General features: G+C 40.0%; 1 protein-coding gene across 1 annotated transcript; it reads right to left on the bottom strand.

Annotated features, from left to right (window-relative positions):
• Nucleotides 1–3,779: 3,779 nt before the first annotated feature.
• gig2e (grass carp reovirus (GCRV)-induced gene 2e) lies at nucleotides 3,780–19,021 on the bottom strand. The gene is given in 4 exon segments (XM_036523361.1): nucleotides 3,780–4,523; nucleotides 11,368–11,389; nucleotides 17,179–17,611; nucleotides 18,544–19,021. Coding segments are annotated over 4 exon segments (1,677 nt in total).
• Nucleotides 19,022–20,171: the final 1,150 nt, after the last annotated feature.

The raw sequence follows: 20,171 nt of genomic DNA, 5'->3' as shown, positions 1-20,171 counted from the left end.
ACACAGTCTCAACCCAGGGAGGTGTTACATCTGTGATGTTGCTAAACAGGAAACCCACACAGACTGCAAGGTTTTAATGGCTCCCCCCCTCCAGAATCTTCTGTGGTTTCATCCTTCAGCAGAAATCCTGTCCCAAAGTCCACTCTGTGTGTCCTTATGTTTTCAACCTATCATATGGAATCAATCACCATTTCTTAACTTTTACTAACAAATAAATGAAAGCTCATACTCGCTGTTGCTAAAAACGCCAAACTGTAGGCGTAGTAAAAGCAATACTTATATTTAATTGTAAGTCCAAAGTATAGACAAATGTTTATTGAGTTCAGCCCTGTATACCTCTCCCCATCCTTTTCAGTCTAACGTCAGAGAGCAGAAACAAACCAAGGCTTCTTGCTCTAAACACACATGATTAAAACAGAACATGGAAATGGAACAAAAGCTTTTTTTTATTGAATCACAAGATGTACAACATGAAGTGATCACATTTGGCTGTCACAGGCCAGAAAAGACATCTGTTATATTTATACTCATTATAAATCTTTATCCAAAAAGCTTTTGACTCTCATTTGTTGTATTTGGAATAGGCTGGATGGTAAAATACCATTAAAGCATTTGGGGATGTACTATAAATAATACAGTGTCTACTGAGGTTTTTACTGGAATCCATACTTTGTGCATTGCTTAATGGACCCATCATTATGATGGAAAACAGCTTGTGTGGAACGGTGGCAAAGAAATTGTCTGAAATGACAGTTTTGTGATTTAAGTACTCACTCCATCTTTTGGCTCCCCCCAATAATCGAACAATGACCTGAACAAGGGGATTGTCATCACCTTATTCAGTAAATGTGAGTGAATGTCACCAAAATATTTGATTGAAAATTCTGACTACCTTCATAATGGGTTGACCCATTATGAGCCAGTAGAGCTATGATGGAGGAGGCAGAGAATGTGATTTCTCAACACCTGTTTTTCAGTACATACTGGCTGCTTTGTTCATCCCTTGGCAGCTGCAACCCTGCTGTCAGGGTTTTGGAGACAGCTTCCCGAAATGACCAGCAGGTGTCCTCGTGACAGCCAGTCTATCCCGGTTGCCTGCTGCCTCCCTCAGCCCCCACCGGACGGACTTCCTTCCTCCTTGTGTGCATCATTGATTGATTGATCACGTCTGTTTACAATTAGTCTTTGAGTGTTTGATGTATTTACCCCACCTGTTGTATTGTTCCCTGCTCAGTCTTGAGCTTGCCTGCTTCTTGTGCCTATGGTTTGCTCGTTTAGTAAAGTTTCTTTGTTTGTTGTATTCCTCCTGTGTGTTTTTGAATGACCTCTGCATCTGGGTCCTGCCTGCTCCTCCGTTACACCTGCCTAGTGTATTAACAGCCCTGTCATATTAAATTAGCTGTGATGAAACCCATATTTTGCTATTCTTCTATCTAGTTGCTCTGTGAGTACCTGAAACTCAGGACATCTGGGTTGGGTGAGCCATGCAGCATCCTTTTGTCCCTGCCTGGCTGCGTACTGTCCCCTTGAGTGGGGGCAAATGCCTGTAAACACTGGTTCAAGATCAGTACACACATAATGCTCAGGCTACAAGATGTTCAACTGTAGCTTTCTTCAGAATTTTTGCTAAGAAAGAGAGACTGAATGTATGATTGTAGTTCATATGAATTTTAGGACCTTGATTTGGTTTCTTCAAAAGGGGCATGAGAAGGGTTTTTCATCTTTTCCAATACAATCTGGAAAATGTGCTCAGTGGGTATTAGTTAAATTGGTAATGGTATTAAGAAAATCTAGGATTGTTGTTGTTTTCCTCAATTAACTTTGAGAAACAAGATGACTGGACTGATGAACGTCCACATTTCTAATATAAATGGGTATCCCTCCCTGCCAGAAAGAATACCTTTTGACTGGTTGAGTGCCATTTATGTTCCATTTCACAAAACGCTCGTTTAAGCTTTTGCATGTGGTCAGTACAGCAAGAGGCTGTTTTTTTCTCATTCTCATCTCACTCTGATCTTCAGTTTCCACACAAAACTTATCCAAGGACACATCATAAAGACATACTGTAGCGTAGCAGATGGGTCAAAGTCGCTGGGACAGTGCCATTTCAGAGGGGTTTTATGCTGTGTGAACTTCATATACCTTAACATAACTTCGCATACACTATATGGCCAAAAGTATGTGAACACCTGACCATCACACCTATATGAGATTATTGGACATCCCTTTCCAAAACCATGGACATTAATATGGAGTTGCCCATCCCACCCCCCTTTGCAGCTATAACAGCCTCCACTCTTCTGGGAAGGCTTTCCACAAGAGTTTGGAGTGCGCCTGTGGGAATATGTGCCCATTTATGAGGTCAGGCACTGATGTTGGATGAGAAGGCCTGGCTCACAATCAGCGTTCTAATTCATCCCAAAAGTGTTCAATGGGGTTGAGGTCAGGGCTCAGTGCAGGTCACTGGAGTTCCTCCACGCCAAAGTCGTCAAACCATGTCTTTATGGACATTGCTTTGTGCACAGGGTTACAGTCATGCTGGAACAGGAAAGGGCCTTCCCCAAACTGTTACCACAAAGTTGGAAGCATACAATTGTCTTTGTATGCTGTAGCATTAATGCTAACCTTCACTGGAACTAAGGAGCCTAGCCAAAACCGTGAAAAACAGCCCCAGACCATTATCCCTCCTCCACCAAACTTTACAGTAGGCAATGTGCATTCCAGTAGGTAGCGCTCTCCTGGCATCTGCCAAACCCTGATTCGACCATCAGACTGCCAGATAGTGAAGCGTGATTCATCACTCCAGAGAACGTGTTTCCACTGCTCCAGAGTCCAGTGGTGGCGTGCTTTGTGGGTTTATGTATCTATGTAGTGACTTTCATCTCTGTCAAGGACCTCAGTGCACTTCACAGAAAGGGAGTGGGTGAGGTCACTTTAACCACCTCCACTCCACATCATTTCTTTGTGGCAGAAACCCCAACAGCAGAGGTTTTGCTGAAGGACATGGGAACATGACAAAATACCATGAAACGTTTAATGACAACAGGCTGTAATATAACACCTCAAGACTTCACCTACACTACAGTGTCATTACCAGTGCACTGGGGGAAATGATCCATCATTACTTTACCATCAGCAGCATCAGTCTAACCACAATTACTTTTCCCAGTGACATTGCATGTCACCTCACAGGTGACATCCAGACACATCCAGGATCCCACCATTACATTTATCCATTGTGATTGGACTGTGGCTCAAAAAAGTAGTCTTACAAAAGGTAAGCAATGCCAGAGGACTGAACCATGCATCATAATGAGCCCCATTACCACTTTATTTGCATTGTATTTTGCACCAGCATCACATGGTCTTCAATATAAACCATTAGCCCAAATAAACATTCTGAAGGAGTAAAAAAAAGCAAATCAGTTTGCACTAAAATAATTTTCTGAAAGGTTTATAATAGTTCTTGCTCAGTATGTTACAGTTGGAAACCACTGTTACATCAGGCATGCACACAATCGATCATATCTCACTGTTTATACTCCCATCACTTTCGGTGATTTCCTGTATTAGGGACTAATCATACATTATACAGTCTTCTGTATCTAATGCAGAATTTTAAACCCCAAACCAGCTCATTCCTGTGCCATCATTTGTAAAAAAATCAATTGAACATGGTATTTTGTATACTAGTAGCAATATAACAATAACAATGCCCCAACTGAAACTCAGCTGTTGAAAAACTGGCTCATTGCCACACCACAAGTACTGTAGACTAATTAAAAATAATAGAAAGGTCCAGACCTGAAGCACTGATATGGGATAGGGCCACGGTTGAAGCACTGAGGTGGAACAGGGCCAGGGTTGAAGCACTGAGGTGGAACAGGGCCAGGGTTGAAGCACTGAGGTGGAACAGGGCCAGGGTTGAAGCACTGAGGTGGGAGAGGGCCAGGGTTGAAGTACTGAGGTGGGACACGGCCAGGGTTGAAGTACTGAGGTAGGAAAGGGCCAGGGACTGAAGTACTGAGGTGTGCTGTGATTGGCCTGACATGCAGATGTGTGCTGCTTTGAGGTACCTTGGGATAGATTGTTTTTATAACAGTGATGCGTTGTGGGTCCCAAACACAGTCTTCTTCCAGGCCACTCGGCACCATCCCACAGTTGGGAGGACACCAGGCCGTGTCATAGCCATAATTGTGCCAGGTCTTCTGCATGGGGTGTCCTTGATAATCAATTTTTTTCACTTTGCCAACATGGACCCTGAGCTTCAGTACAACACGATCTTTCTCAGGCAGGTCCAGGGGGTACCTACTGGCCTTCTGTAGTTCCCGGCTCACATAGACGCCCCGCCCAAGCATGCCATTGCTGGACTGACGGAACCCTGTGGCCATAATTTGTCTTGCGGCCTCCCGAGAGGTGCCATGGTACATGATGTAGGTCTTGTTATCTCCGGGTTCTGTGCAGCTACCCAGACATGGCTCAGCTGATTGTTCTCCGTCATCTTCTGCCCACATGTTCACTGGCTGTGGAGAGAGTTTGACACTCAACCATCATGTGCAGAAGACAAAAGTCAAACATTTATAGCTGTAAGAAGACAGTCTATAGAACACAACATGGAATCCCACCCTCAGTAGCGTGTAGATTTGGTGTCCTGCAACCACCAGTCTCTCCTTACCCCTAGCTCTACTTTTCCTTGAATGTATCGCCAAGGTAGCCAAGGTCAGCAACACAGAACTTGCACTTGGCGTTCCAGTAACATTCTTCAAATGGAAACTGCTTTGCAGCAATCCTTTATTTTCTATTTATCTATTTTTCTAACTGTAACTTGGCTTGCTGTATCGGGTATGAAGCACTTCCCGGATGGCTCTTAAAATATGTTAGAACTCACTCTATACAGAGAGAGAGGGGGTTGCTATCATTGTAATTTCAAGGTAATAAGAGATACACTCCTACGACTGGTTTTATGCCTCCCTTAATGGAAAAAGAGCTGTATTTGAGAATGCAAACAGACAGGTTTCCCAACTGTTTCATAGTTGTATAATTCATTGGTAAAAAAACACTTTTATCACAGCATTTTTCGTAGAAAAATAATTAGATACATTTTACAAATCAAAATCATTTTTTGACCAAAATTTGATTATATAATGGTTTTACTTCAAATGTGGGATTGCAATGTTTAAACCGAGGAGCTATTATTCTTTATAAAAATGTTTTCCTGCTCTCACTTGAGATGAGCAGACCATCTGCATATCCACTTTATGACATGCATCTGCTTCAGTTACCTTGTTTTCTCTAATGATCCTTCTCCTTTTTCATCAAAAATTATTCAACATTCTCTTGAACACACTGGTTGTACTACAGTGAGAGCAACACTGAGATTAAAACTCATTTTATAAAAAAAAATAAATAAATAAAAAAATATTTTGAGAAAATATAAAAACAAGAATATAAGACTGACTAAAACAATTGGTTAAAGGCTGATGAACTGATGTGTGCTGGGTTGCTGGACTGACGGAACCCTGTGGCCATAATTTGTCTTGCGGCCTCCCGAGAGGTGCCATGGTACATGATGTAGGTCTTGTTATCTCCGGGTTCTGTCCAGCTATTCAGACATGGCTCAGCTGATGCATTAAAATCGTCTTCTGCCCACATATTCAATGGCTGCAAACAGAGTTTGACATTCAACCATCATGTGCAGAAGACACAAGTCAAACATTTATAACTGGAAGAAGAAGACAGTCTACAGAACACAACATCAAATTCAGTATACATAGTGTATTATTATTGTGTAGATTAAAGTATGTTTTATTATTAAATTGTCTATTATTATTCAAAATCAGAAGCTGGACTTCAGTGTGCTCCATTACCTTGAAAAAGATCTGTTTAGTCGTAAGTATATTAGTACATGGACTTTAAGGGCACAAAAAGCTGAACTATGATAGAAGTACTTGATTCAGCTATGTCTGACTCTGACAAATTTCCAGAGCAGAGAGAGGCAAGTAATACATACTTTATTCCCACTGTTAACCCCTTATGAATCAAACTCCTTTTTAACCAGATCTGTAGCACATCAACACACGCTTCTCATTAAAGCACTGCAGTCAAAGTTAGACTGCACCAAAAACTGGAGACAATGCCACAGATGTCTTTTGAGGACTTCACCGGAAGCTCTGCAATCATATGACGTAGACAATGAATTTAGAGGCACCCTCAGTAGTAAACAAGAGTGCAGGGTGCAGAAGAAAGGAAAATACCAATAAAATAAAATAATTGACAGAATATAAAATACATACCCTGTTTCCTGATGCATTGCAAGGTAATAAAGTAAGTGCGATAACTTCATATATTCAACTTTGCATTGAAAATACACACATAAATTTTCCCAGTCACATAATACATGCGCAGTAGAACTAGAACTACATTTCCCACGATGCTTCGGGACGCACCAAGCGACTCCAGCCCTACACGGCGGCAACTTCAGATGCTGTTCCAAGAGGAAAGCACTTTATTAAATCATAAAATACTAACAACGCGAGTTAAAAGTGATTCGTTTCAACAGCACCATGCTCTTAAAACCATTTTACACTCAAAAAGGAAAAGTAGCGGAGCACTTCAGAATCGTTTGTGTTAATTTGCAAAATACTTACAGTGCAAACTCAAATGACTCGTTTCAGCAATATGCAGTCAAAGTCCATTCAACATCCATGCGTATAAATCACAGTACCCTTGTTCATTATGCTTTGGTATACGTTACACACGTACAAAGGAATAAGGGTGACGCACCATGTCTGCTGTGCTAAATACGCTCGTAGAAAATAGAGCCAAAACATACTCCCTTGGGAAACGTAAATATCCGTGAACACACGTTTACAACATATGTTAATTGAAATGAACATACCGCAGTGCTTACCTTGAAAATAGTGAAACGTATTTTGCGCTTGCTGATTTGTCAATCGAAGGCAATTGATCCCTGTCAGAACAAATAAGTCGTCTTCACGTCTTCACAATAACCTTTCCGTTTTAGTTCTACGGAAACTGAGAACTGCAATTGCAGAGGGAGTTCTAGATCTCAGCCCCCTTCAAAAGAATATGAGCTGTATAGCTGTATATTTCAACATTTTAGTAAATCGTTTCGAGGCTTTGCAGCCTGATCATTTATCACTATTGTGGTGGAAAATTTTTGATAGTGTACCCCATATGTAAATTATGAGTATTGCCACTTTCATCCCCCCCCCCCCCCCCCTAGAGAAAAGCGCTGCTTGACGTGGTACGATTGCCAGCAAACATAAGCATTGCCAACAGATGTTGGCTTTTGATTTTAACCACAGTTATTGACATACTAACTGAAGTCATTGATATATTACATTAGCTATTTATTTTATCTTTACTGTACATGTGGAGGTCTGGAAATGTATAAGGAAACCAGACAATCTAATATGTTAGCCTTAAATAATATGTATTCTATTATACTTTGTATAGTGGAAAATATTGTTTGCATTAAGCACTACTACTGAAAAGTAATATGATGTGATTCTATGCCTAAATAATGCTGGGGGTTACCATAGGTCATAAACTGTAAGGGCTCAGGCAAGGACTCAGTCGCAGACCAAGAGAGCTTCAGGTTCCAGGCGGGTTTATTAATGACGGCAGGCAAGTTGCGCAACAAAAGCAGGCAGGGTCGAAAACCGGAAGGCAGTCCGTGGACAAAAGCAGGGTCGGTAACAGAAGCAGGGAGGGTCAGGAACCGGGCAGGCAAACGATCAAGCAACGGGACAAAACGGCAGGCAGAAAACGAAGACGAAGGGCAGGCAGAGTCAAACACGGAGAAATCAGACATCCAAAAAACTGCGGGAACGAAACAGGTACGAAACATACTGCAACGAACTGGCAAACAAGACAGGAACAAGCAGGGTAGAAATAGGGCTGGGCTGATGAGGAGATGGGATGCAGGTGAGCAGGCGGGCAGGTGAAGGTAATGGGGCAATCAGGTGGGCGGGGACCAGGCGGGGAGTGGGGCGGGGCTGGAACACAAGGAAAAACAAAAAGCACATGGACAGGGAGAAACAAAAACACCACAGCTAGGGGGGCGGAACCCTGACATAAACATTGCATGTAGGCCATTGTAAGACACCGCTAGGGGGGTAATCTTGGGGCTATTATAGGACAGTGGGTGACCTTGGAGAAGGAACACTGCCTTCAGCATTGGCCCTCCCTGGAAGTCACCCCAGAACCTTTGTGCACTATGTTGCTGTTCTATAGTCATGCCAACTTCTCCTATTGATTCATGGTCTACGCTTATTGTACCTTCTCTCCCTTCACTTCTCCTATTGGTTTACGGTCTACGCTTATTGTATCCTTTTTCTCTGACTCATAGTCATGCCACCTTCGCTTATTGTATCTTCTCCCCCTGACATGCCCCTACAGCGTGTCAGCATTTTTTGCCTCCTTTTAACATATGTATCCCATTTTAGTTTTATATTTTCTTTAAGGAGTCATACAGCTAGAAAATAAGAGCTGATTGCCTGCTTTGGCCTAGCTGACATCTACTGGCAAATGCTTGCGAACTGTATGTGGATTTACTGCAGTTTGTCATAGTTGCCCATCATAGTAGTGCTGAGCCAACAGCCCCCCTTTGCGGGGTTCAATTCTTCTTTGTCTTGTTCCTGTGGCCCATCTTCTGGGCCGTGTCCAGACGGGGCCTAGTTCTTACATTAACCCTTTGCTTTAAGGTCTAACCTTGTAGCTTATGGCACATAGATATCTGTGTGCCTTCTTACAGTCTGCAGCACCGCGGTCTGGCTAACTGAGTTACTTAACTTTTTTTATTATTTAAATGTGGGCCTGGAAATAATGGTAATATTCCAGGCATATATGCCGTGTATTATTTAATTATGTTTAAAAATCATATAGGTGTGGAGTGGAAATAATGGGAAATTTCAGAAGTGTTATGTTTAAAAATAATATACAATTAATGACTATGGAGTTTATGGGACTTTCTAGGCGGGGTAAATGTAACAGCTTAAAAATTAAATAATGGTGTATTAAATGGAAAATGGGATGATCTTGAAGGAGGAGCCTGGGAGGAGTTGGAAATTGTGGTCTGGGATAGGAAGAGTGAGAAAAGGCATAACGGATGGATGTAGGCTGAGGGGAGGGCAGAGTGTTTGTGAATGTATACACACCGCATATACACCTGTTGCTCCGCGGACCAACCCGGTTTACTGTATGTGATTGATCACCATATGCAATAAACCAAACAACCATGATTACATCAGACTCTGTGAGGACTTATTATTTTCCGGAAGGCATCAAAATGTGGAGGAAGACCCTCGGTCCATTTGGCCCAGACCAGGGGGATATCCACCACACTATACGCAAAAATCGACAGTCTCACAGAAGTGTCATTACGATTGCTTCGGTAGAATACAATAAGCTGAACATAAATCTGGTAGGCCTACACGAAACTGTGAGTGCTAAACCACTCTTTCTTTCACTTTAATTTCATTGTCAAAATGCAAGGACTTACTGTATTTGTCAAGATGTCGACAGCTCTTAGTTGAAGGGAGTTGTATTTTCTAAGTTTCTAGAATTAACATGACATGTTTGAAAGGTTGCATTTTCTGAGGTTCATGTGTCTAGAATTAACATGAAATATTTCAAACATGTTCAGGGCACTGAAGGAAGTGATCTATTTCAGTAATCTTGTTTAATGTATAACACTTACCCCCCTTTTCTACAAAAATTATTCAACATTCTCTTGAACACACTGGTGGCAATACAGTGAGAACAAAGCTTAACCATTTCCTGAAATTATGCCAGAAATTATGTTGAAGAACATCAGATAAAAGAATAATAAGATGGATAAGACTAACATATCTTTTCAGATATAGGTTTTTTACTTAAATGGATGCAGCATGTTATATTTGATACACAATATTTTACAAAATATGTTAATTCAAATAAACATGCTGTACTATTTACCTTGAGAATATTTCAAGGTTGTTTGCTATTGCATTTGTCAATAGAGACACAAAGAGGGAATGAAGAGGGTTCTACTTATACCCTGCAAGAACACACTCTTTTGAAGAAGGGTGTTCAAATATTAAATACGTGTACAAGTTATTATATTGACATCAACACTAAGTGGTTTCATGTCTTCATTAAAATTAGACCTAAACAAAGGAAATTTATGACAGCATATTTCAAAGATTAAGAGGATGTGTGTAGGTGACATATTTGTCTTATATATGAAACTAATGGTAAACTGAAATATAAACTGAAACTAATATAAAAACATATAAATGACATTGACATGGTGAGATGCAAAACCCCCCATGCTTTCACTTTCGTTTCATTGTCAAAACTCGTATTTGAGTGGGTGGTTGTTTTCTCTAAGTTTCATGTTTCTGGAATTACCATGAAATATTTGAAGCACTCTCAGTACACTGCAGGAAGTGACTATGAAAGAATGAACATGAATGAACATATATCAGGCAGCAGTGTGGCATAGTGGTAAGGCGCAGCACTTCTACCCAAGAGGTACTTAACCTAGAAATGCCTGAGCACTTATCCAGCAGTGTACTCTATGTAAGCTGCTCTGGATAAGAGCATCTGCTGAATGACAATAATGTAGTGTAATATATATACAGTGTATTACATGCACTTAGAAATATCCTGACTTAATGCATGTGATGTTGGTATCCTTTCTGTTTTGTAATTTATAAAGGCCAACTTCTTTGTGCTTCCTATGTTTCTTATGCTTTATTTATCTTGTATGCAATGTACCACATAACAGACAAGTATATAAAGTGTATGTTTTATAACAGTTTACATAAAGTATATACATTTGTAAACAGTGGCTGTTTTCATCCAAACTTCACTAAAGTTCAGAGGGTGGACTTGTACAGGACACATTGAAAGAAGGGGATGAATAAATTAAACTGCAGGCAAACAAAAAGGCCAAGCAGTTCTAGCCACAACTAGCTCACTGACAGAGCTGGCCCATCAGAGGAGGACAAGCCCGGGCCCAATTTTGTTGGGGAGAACAAAAAAAAAAAAAAAAAAAAAAAGAAGAAGAAGAAAGAAAAACACATAATAAAGCCATGGGTCTATACATGCAATTAATCAGCATTGCACACTGATGTACAGTTTTAGAAAAAAATATTTGGTAAACATCACCGTCTATTGATAGAGAGGATATCCTCATTGCCCAGTGTATTTCAATAGCTATCTCTCACAAGACTCTCATGACATCCCCTATGGCTAAAGCATTTTGGAAGGTGGACCAAAGAGGACATTCTCCCTGTCAACAGAGGGAGCTGTCTGATTATTATTACTGATGCACTGCCAGTGTAGTTAATTGCTTACCTCGCAATGTTTGTGTTCAGGACTGCAAAACATAAGAATAATATAATAGTGTGTACAAGACCCAATACTACTAAATACTCTTTCTGCTTTACTAATAATTATCACATTATGAATACCCTCCTGACTACTGATAAAAATGATTTTTAAATATTCGCTGTTTAATTAAACACATGGAGATCCCACATAGTTATTACATCAAGAAAAGGGAAAAGGGAAGCATTTTAGAAAAATGACTTCTGTGCAGGTAATAGTGATTTTTTTTAGCAAATGCTATCAGTTCCACCAGTGCTATAGAAACAGTACAGACACACTGCTCTGTATCTTTCCTATATATTCAAACACATGTCGTCAAACAAGGGAGCCACTGGAGTGCCTTCCCTAAATTAAAAATAAGAAAGCTTGATGTTCATATATGAGAAATAACTTAAGAACATTGTAAATGTGTAGTTAAAACACAGTGTTGTGCTGATGCAATGAGGCACAAGAGTTTGTGGTTAATCATATATATTGGCATGACCTTCTTAGGTACATACACAGCATACCTAAACTACTTTATGCAATATATGTCTAAATGTAGAAAATGCTTACCTTATAAACCAGTTATTCTGTCTGGGGTCACTGAACACATGAGCTTGTTTAATTTTGAAATGATGTGCCATACCGGCAGTGGGCTTATGATAGGTCAGGTCTACTTATGAACATTGTTCATACTACCTAGTGTATTACCAGCCCTGTCATATTAAATTAGCTGTGATGAAACCCATATTTTGCTATCCTGTTATCGAGTTGCTCTGTGAGTACCTGAAACTCAGGACATCCTGATTGGGTGAGCCATACAGCATCATTTCGTTCCTGCTTGGCTGCTTATTGTGCCTTCAAGTGAGGGAAAATGCCTGTAAGCACTGGTCCAAGATCAGCACACACACACACACACACACACACACACACACACACACACACAGTGTTCAGGCTATAAGATGTTCAACTGTAGCTTTCTTCAGAATTTTTGCTAAGAAAGAGAGATTGAATGTATAGCTGTAGTGAATTTTGTTTCTTCAAAAGTGGCTTGAAAAGGGTTTTTTCAACATTTCCAATGCAATCTGGAAAATGTGCTCAGTGGGTATTAGTTATTTTGGTAATGGTATTAAGAAAATCTAGGATTGTTTTAGTTTTCCTCAATTAACTTTGAGAAATAAGATGACTGGACTGATGAACGTCCACATTTCTAATATAAATGGGTATCCCTCCCTGCCAGAAAGAATACCTTTTGACTGGTTGAGTGCCATTTATGTTCCATTTCACAAAACGCTTGTTTAAGCTTTTGCATGTGGTCAGTACAGCAAGAGGCTGTTTTTTTCTCATTCTCATCTCACTCTGATCTTCAGTTTCCACACAAAACTTATCCAAGGACACATCATAAAGACATGCTGTAGGAGATGGGTCAAAGACAGTGCTGTTTCAGAGGGTTTTTTCTGGTGTGTGAACTTCATATACCTTAACATAACTTCACATAGCTTCATATACCTACCTTTATTAGATAGGCATTCTGGATGGCTCTTCTTTGAAGGTATATACTTTACTTAATGATGTATTTCTGAGTTTGGTCTCTTTTTTAGGTTTATGTATCTATGTAGTGACTTTCATCTCTGTCAAGGACCTCAGTGCACTTCACAGAAAGGGAGTGGGTGAGGTCACTTTAACCACCTCCACTCCACATCATTTCTTTGTGGCAGAAACCCCAACAGCAGAGGTTTTGCTGAAGGACATGGGAACATGACAAAATACCATGAAACGTTTAATGACAAAAGGCTGTAATATAACACCTCAAGACTTCACCTACACTACAGTGTCATTACCAGTGCACTGGGGGAAATGATCCATCATTACTTTACCATCAGCAGCATCAGTCTAACCGCAATTACTTTTCCCAGTGACATTGCATGTCACCTCACAGGTGACATCCAGACACATCCAGGGTGCCACCATTACATTTATCCATTGTGGTTGGACTGTGGCTCAAAAAAAGGTAGTCTTACAAAAGGTAAGCAATGCCAGAGGACTGAACTTTGCATCATAATGAGTCCCATTACCACTTTATTTGCATTGTATTTTGCACCAGCATCAAATGGTCTTCAGTATAAACCATTAGCCCAAATAAACATGAAGGAGTAAAAAGCAAATCAGTTTGCACTAAAATAATTTTCTGAAAGGTTTATAATAGTCCTTGCTAAGTATGTTACAGTAGGACATCAGGCATGCACACAGTTGATCATATCTCACTGCTCATACTCCCATTACCTTGGGTGATTCCTGTTGCCAAAGTACAGTAACTCTTTCACTGCAGATTTATTGGCTACAATATACATTATTTCATTGATGTGCACACTGTTCCAGCTCCTTTGCTAAGAACATTACCATTATTGAGTCACTTATTGTGTTTGTATTGAATTTGGGAAAGAACCTAAACACTGCTGTTCTTTCCCAAGTTCTCTCTCTCTCTCCATACATATATATATATTTCTTTTTGAGCTGGCCTTAGTGCAGGTGGAGTCACTGTGCTGCTTATCAGCACGAACAAGCCAACTGGTGGCACCTGTACCATCCTGTTTAAAGAGGAGCAACTTTGCCTGCAGAGAGAGAGGCACACAGAGACAGTTGCTCCCCAGCCAGCGGTCCACTTTTTTGTTTTGTTGGGTTTTTTTCCAGTTCATTGTCTTTACTTTTTTATGTTTTGGTTTCCCTGCAAGATGTGAGAGATGCTTCTGTCAATCTTAGTGTAGGTAGAAAGTGTAGGTTAGGAAGCGGTTGGGAGAGAGGGAAGAGCTCACAAAACTTTTTAGACTGGCTTAGCCAAACTGCGGTGTCCTGACCCTCCAACTCAGGGAAGCCTGTATGTTTGTACTCTCATTTATAATTTTGTTTTATAAATTTCACTCTGTTTGTGTACCAGCCAAATGAATCATTTCCCCCCTTTTATATGATTTCTTTTAGCTTTGAATGAATAATTTAAGCTAGTTTTTTTCATACAAAGAAAGAGGCAACTGCTTATGTGTTATTCAAAGATTGTCCATATGAATAGAAGCATTGAATTAGTTTCTTGTTAAAGAAAGAAAGAAAGATTTTTATTATTTATTTTTTTGTTGAACAAAGAATTCGGTACATTTTACATTTCAGCAATGTTTTTTGCCAAAAATATGCTAATATCGTTTTTACTGTAATATCTGCTGGGAGCACAAATAACCAGTGTTTTCTATGTTTTCCCCTTTTTTCAACAGACTCTGTTGAACATGGTATTTGCATACTAGTAGCAATGGCAATGCCCCAGTTGAAACTCAATTGTTGAAAAATTAGCTCATCGCCACACCACAAGTACTACAGACAAATTAAGGATACTAGAAAGGTCCAGAGCTGAAGTGCTGATAGGGGGTAGGGATGTAGCAGTAATGTGGGATAGGTCCAGGTTTGAAGCACTGAGATGGGATAGGTCCAGGGTTGAAGCACGGACGTGGCATAGTTCCAGGGTTGAAGCACTGAGGTGGGATAGGGCCAGGGACTAAAGTACTGAGGTTGGCTTAGTTCAGAACTGATGTACTGAAGTGAGTTTGGTTCGGGACTGAAGTACTGAAGTGAGTTTGGTTCGGGACTGAAGTACTGAGGTGAGTTTGGTTCAGGACTGAAGTACTGAGGTGCACTGTGTTTGGGCCCGACACACTGATGTGTGCTGCTTTGAGATATCTTAGGATTGATTTCTTTTATAACAGTGCTGCGGTGTGAGTCCCAGACACAGTCTTCTTCTAGGCCACTTGGCACCATCCCACAGTTGGGAGGACACCCATCAATTTTCCTCACATTGGCAACATGGACCCCGACCTTCAGTACTACACAATCTCTCTCAGGCAGGTGCAGGGGGTACTTCCCTCATTTTTTAAAAGATCTGTTTGAGCAATATGAGTATGTCTTAAAGAGAAAAAATCCTCACCATTGATGAAGATACTTCTATGGAAAAAAAGTCATAGAAGTACTGGCATTAGTTCTGCATGATGTGTTCACAAGTTTTTAGAGTAGAGAAGCAAGTACTGTACGTTTCCTGACGCTGTATTAACCGCCACCCCTCTCTGGTGTAAACCCCTTACAAATTGAACTCCCCTTTTTAACCAGCTGTCTCACAAGAAAATACAATTCTCATTAAAGTATTGTCCCATTTTTAAATTAGATTTATATTTAAAATTGTATTTAAAAGTAATTTAGGTTTGTGGTAAAACACAAATCACAAGGCTTACGTATTTTCAACCAATCAATCATTCCTTTTTTTCATTTAGTCACATAGCATATTGTGTTTAGATTGCACATTTACATTAACATACAGTTGTACTCACCTTGAGAAAAAGCTACTTCAAAAGTTAGTTTGTTAGTTTACTACTGTATTGCTGATGTGTCAGTCTGTTGTTTGAGGTTTGACCCGCCTTTTGTACCAGATGCAACATATGAGACATTTCCTGGTGGGTTTACTTAAACACTGTGAGAACACACCCTGCAACCTGAGCATTTGTTTATCTCTGAGTAAATATGAATCCTGTTGTAGAAGTGTTTTTAAATACATACTTTCTTTCTTGATGTGGTATCCCTGAAAAGATTAAACTTGCATAATAATATTGTACCAATCTTCAGAGATGTTGTGGGCATGGTGAAACTTTTAGATTCCATCAGTACACATCTTCTAAAAGACTGTTCTGTAAAAGATGGTCAAGATTCAAAGCAATGATCCATTATATGTCACTTACCAGTATTCAATATTTATTCATACATGAAACAAGGTAAATATATGTATTATCTAATGTATTAGATAATTGTACATAACTAAATTGTATTATTTATAAAATAATGACATTTATTTAAATTGCTGCCACTTTCATGTATATCATTAAGCCTTGAAACATGAAAGAATTTTTGCAAAATTACTTATGTGTTGGTAAGAGACATTTTTTTTTTAGGAAACAGCATACCACCAGTGCTATGCAAACACAGAGTGCTCTGTATCTTTCTGGAGTTTGCTATGCCATGCCAATTAACAAGTCAGCCAACACACTGCATTGCTGAATTAGCCAGCTTGATGACCATTCACAAGATAAAAAAAACTTCCTGCCATTATAAATGTGTCCCTGTATATTTTATGTTTAACTTAATTTTATTTTAGATTTATTTTAAAAGGACAGCACAATTCTGAAGCAATTAAGCACAAAGGGTTGTGGTATATCATGAATAATGGAATAGGCAATTTAATGCTGTTAGCTACATGATGTACTTGAACTACATTCTGCAATATAACTTGAAGGGAAAACAAGCGTACCGTGCAGTCCAGGGTGTCTGTCTCCTAGTCATTGAACATGTGGGCTTATTTTATTTATTAAATGATCTGAAATATAGGTTGGGATCTTGTTCCAGGATAGTCCTGAACAATCTGCTGCTCAATACCTTCAGTACATTTTTGCTTTACCCCACAATTTAGTCCACATGGGCATACATTTTTAAATATCATTATGAATACCAAATACACATTGAAGGAAATCAATCAAAACAATGCTTGCTGAAATAAATACTTTCTAAGCAACACAAGTAATACGTTGGTCAATTTTATTTTTCTTACAACAAAAACTTTGATACTTTCCATTTCAACAACAATATATTTTTGACAAGATTTGAGAATACAATTGTTTCCCTTTCTGAGTTGTTTGCTTTCTCTATTTAAATGCCATATTTAAAGAGAAGAAGCATGAGTCTTCACTTAAAAAGCTGGTCTTTGACTGCTCACACTAGTAATAATAAGGTCCACCAAGCCATCCACCTCCTGATGAGCTCCCAGTACAGACACCTGTTTTTGGATAGATTGCTTTTATAACAGTGATGCGTTGTGGGTCCCAAACACAGTCTTCTTCCAGGCCACTCGGCACCATCCCACACTTGGGAGGACACCAGGCCGTGTCATAGCCATAATTGTGCCAGGTCTTCTGCATAGGGTGTCCTTGATAATCAATTTTCTTCACTTTACCAACACGGACCCTGAGCTTCAGTACAACACGATCTTTCTCAGGCAGGTCCAGGGGGTACCTACTGGCCTTCTGTAGGTCCCGGCTCACATAGACGCCCCGCCCAAGCATGCCACCAGTGGACTGACGGAACCCTGTGGCCATAATTTGTCTTGCGGCCTCCCGAGAGGTGCCATGGTACATGATGTAGGTCTTGTTATCTCCGGGTTCTGTGCAGCTACCCAGACATGGCTCAGCTGATTGTTCTCCGTCATCTTCTGCCCACATGTTCACTGGCTGTGGAGAGAGTTTGACACTCAACCATCATGTGCAGAAGACAAAAGTCAAACATTTATAACTGTAAGAAGACAGTCTATAGAACACAACATGGAATCCCACCCTCAGTAGCGTGTAGACTTGGTGTCCTGCAACCACCAGTCTCTCCTTACCCCTAGCTCTACTTTTCCTTGAATGTATCGCCAAGGTAGCCAAGGTCAGCAACACAGAACTTGCACTTGGCGTTCCAGTAACATTCTTCAAATGGAAACTGCTTTGCAGCAATCCTTTATTTTCTATTTATCTATTTTTCTAACTGTAACTGGCTTGCTGTATCGGGGTATGAAGCACTTCCCGGATGGCTCTTAAAATATGTTAGAACTCACTCTATACAAAGAGCGAGGGAGTTGCTATCATTGTAATTTCAAGGTAATAAGAGATACACTTCTACGACTGGTTTTATGTTTCCCTTAATGGAAAAAGAGCTGTATTTGAGAATGCAAACAGACAGGTTTCCAAAACTGTTTCATAGTTATATAATTCATTGGTAAAATATACTTTCATCACAGCATTTTACATCAAATGTGGGATTGCAACGTTTAAACCGAGGAGCTATTATTCTTTATAAAAATGCTGTTTGTTTTCCTGCTCTCACTTGAGATGAGCAGACCATCTGCATATCCACTTTATGACATGCATCTGCTTCAGTTACCTTGTTTTCTCTAATGATCCTTCTCCTTTTTCATCAAAAATTATTCAACATTCTCTTGAACACACTGGTTGTACTACAGTGAGAGCAACACTGAGATTAAAACTCATTTTATGAAAAATAAAATTAAATATTTTGAGAAAAATAGTAAAAACAAGAAAATAAGACTGACTAAAACAATTGGTTAAAGTGTGCTGGGTTGAGGTACCTTGGGATTGATTGCTTTTACAACAGTGATGCGTCGTGGGTCCCAAACACAGTCTTCTTCCAGGCCACTCGGCACCATCCCACAGTTGGGAGGACACCAGGCTGTGTCATAGCCATAATTGTGCCAGGTCTTCTTCATGGGGTGTCCTTGATAATCAATTTTCTTCACTTTGCCAACACGGACCCTGACCTTCAGTACAACACGATCTTTCTCAGGCAGGTCCAGGGGGTACCTACTGGCCTTCTGTAGGTCCCGGCTCACATAGACGCCCCGCCCAAGCATGCCATTGCTGGACTGACGGAACCCTGTGGCCATAATTTGTCTTGCGGCCTCCCGAGAGGTGCCATGGTACATGATGTAGGTCTTGTTATCTCCGGGTTCTGTGCAGCTACCCAGACATGGCTCAGCTGATTGTTCTCCGTCATCTTCTGCCCACATGTTCACTGGCTGTGGAGAGAGTTTGACACTCAACCATCATGTGCAGAAGACAAAAGTCAAACATTTATAGCTGTAAGAAGACAGTCTATAGAACACAACATGGAATCCCACCCTCAGTAGCGTGTAGATTTGGTGTCCTGCAACCACCAGTCTCTCCTTACCCCTAGCTCTACTTTTCCTTGAATGTATCGCCAAGGTAGCCAAGGTCAGCAACACAGAACTTGCACTTGGCGTTCCAGTAACATTCTTCAAATGGAAACTGCTTTGCAGCAATCCTTTATTTTCTATTTATCTATTTTTCTAACTGTAACTTGGCTTGCTGTATCGGGTATGAAGCACTTCCCGGATGGCTCTTAAAATATGTTAGAACTCACTCTATACAGAGATAGAGGGGGTTGCTATTATTGTAATTTCAAGGTAATAAGAGATACACTCCTACGACTGGTTTTATGCCTCCCTTAATGGAAAAAGAGCTGTATTTGAGAATGCAAACAGACAGGTTTCCCAACTGTTTCATAGTTGTATAATTCATTGGTAAAAAAACACTTTTATCACAGCATTTTTCGTAGAAAAATAATTAGATACATTTTACAAATCAAAATCATTTTTTGACCAAAATTTGATTATATAATGGTTTTACTTCAAATGTGGGATTGCAATGTTTAAACCGAGGAGCTATTATTCTTTATAAAAATGCTGTTTGTTTTCCTGCTCTCACTTGAGATGAGCAGACAATCTGCATATCCACTTTATGACATGCATCTGCTTCAGTTACCTTGTTTTCTCTAATGATCCTTCTCCTTTTTCATTGAAAATTATTCAACATTCTCTTGAACACACTGGTTGTACTACAGTGAGAGCAACACTGAGATTAAAACTCATTTTATAAAAAAAAAAAATAAAAAAATATTTTGAGAAAATATAAAAACAAGAATATAAGACTGACTAAAACAATTGGTTAAAGGCTGATGAACTGATGTGTGCTGGGTTGCTGGACTGACGGAACCCTGTGGCCATAATTTGTCTTGCGGCCTCCCGAGAGGTGCCATGGTACATGATGTAGGTCTTGTTATCTCCGGGTTCTGTGCAGCTACCCAGACATGGCTCAGCTGATGCATTAAAATCGTCTTCTGCCCACATATTCAATGGC

The sequence above is a fragment of the Megalops cyprinoides genome, chromosome 3, assembly GCF_013368585.1.
Source record: "Megalops cyprinoides isolate fMegCyp1 chromosome 3, fMegCyp1.pri, whole genome shotgun sequence".
Classification (NCBI taxonomy): domain Eukaryota; kingdom Metazoa; phylum Chordata; class Actinopteri; order Elopiformes; family Megalopidae; genus Megalops; species Megalops cyprinoides.
The sequence above is the reverse complement of the archived record's forward strand: the minus strand, read 5'-3'. Positions and strand labels throughout refer to the sequence as shown.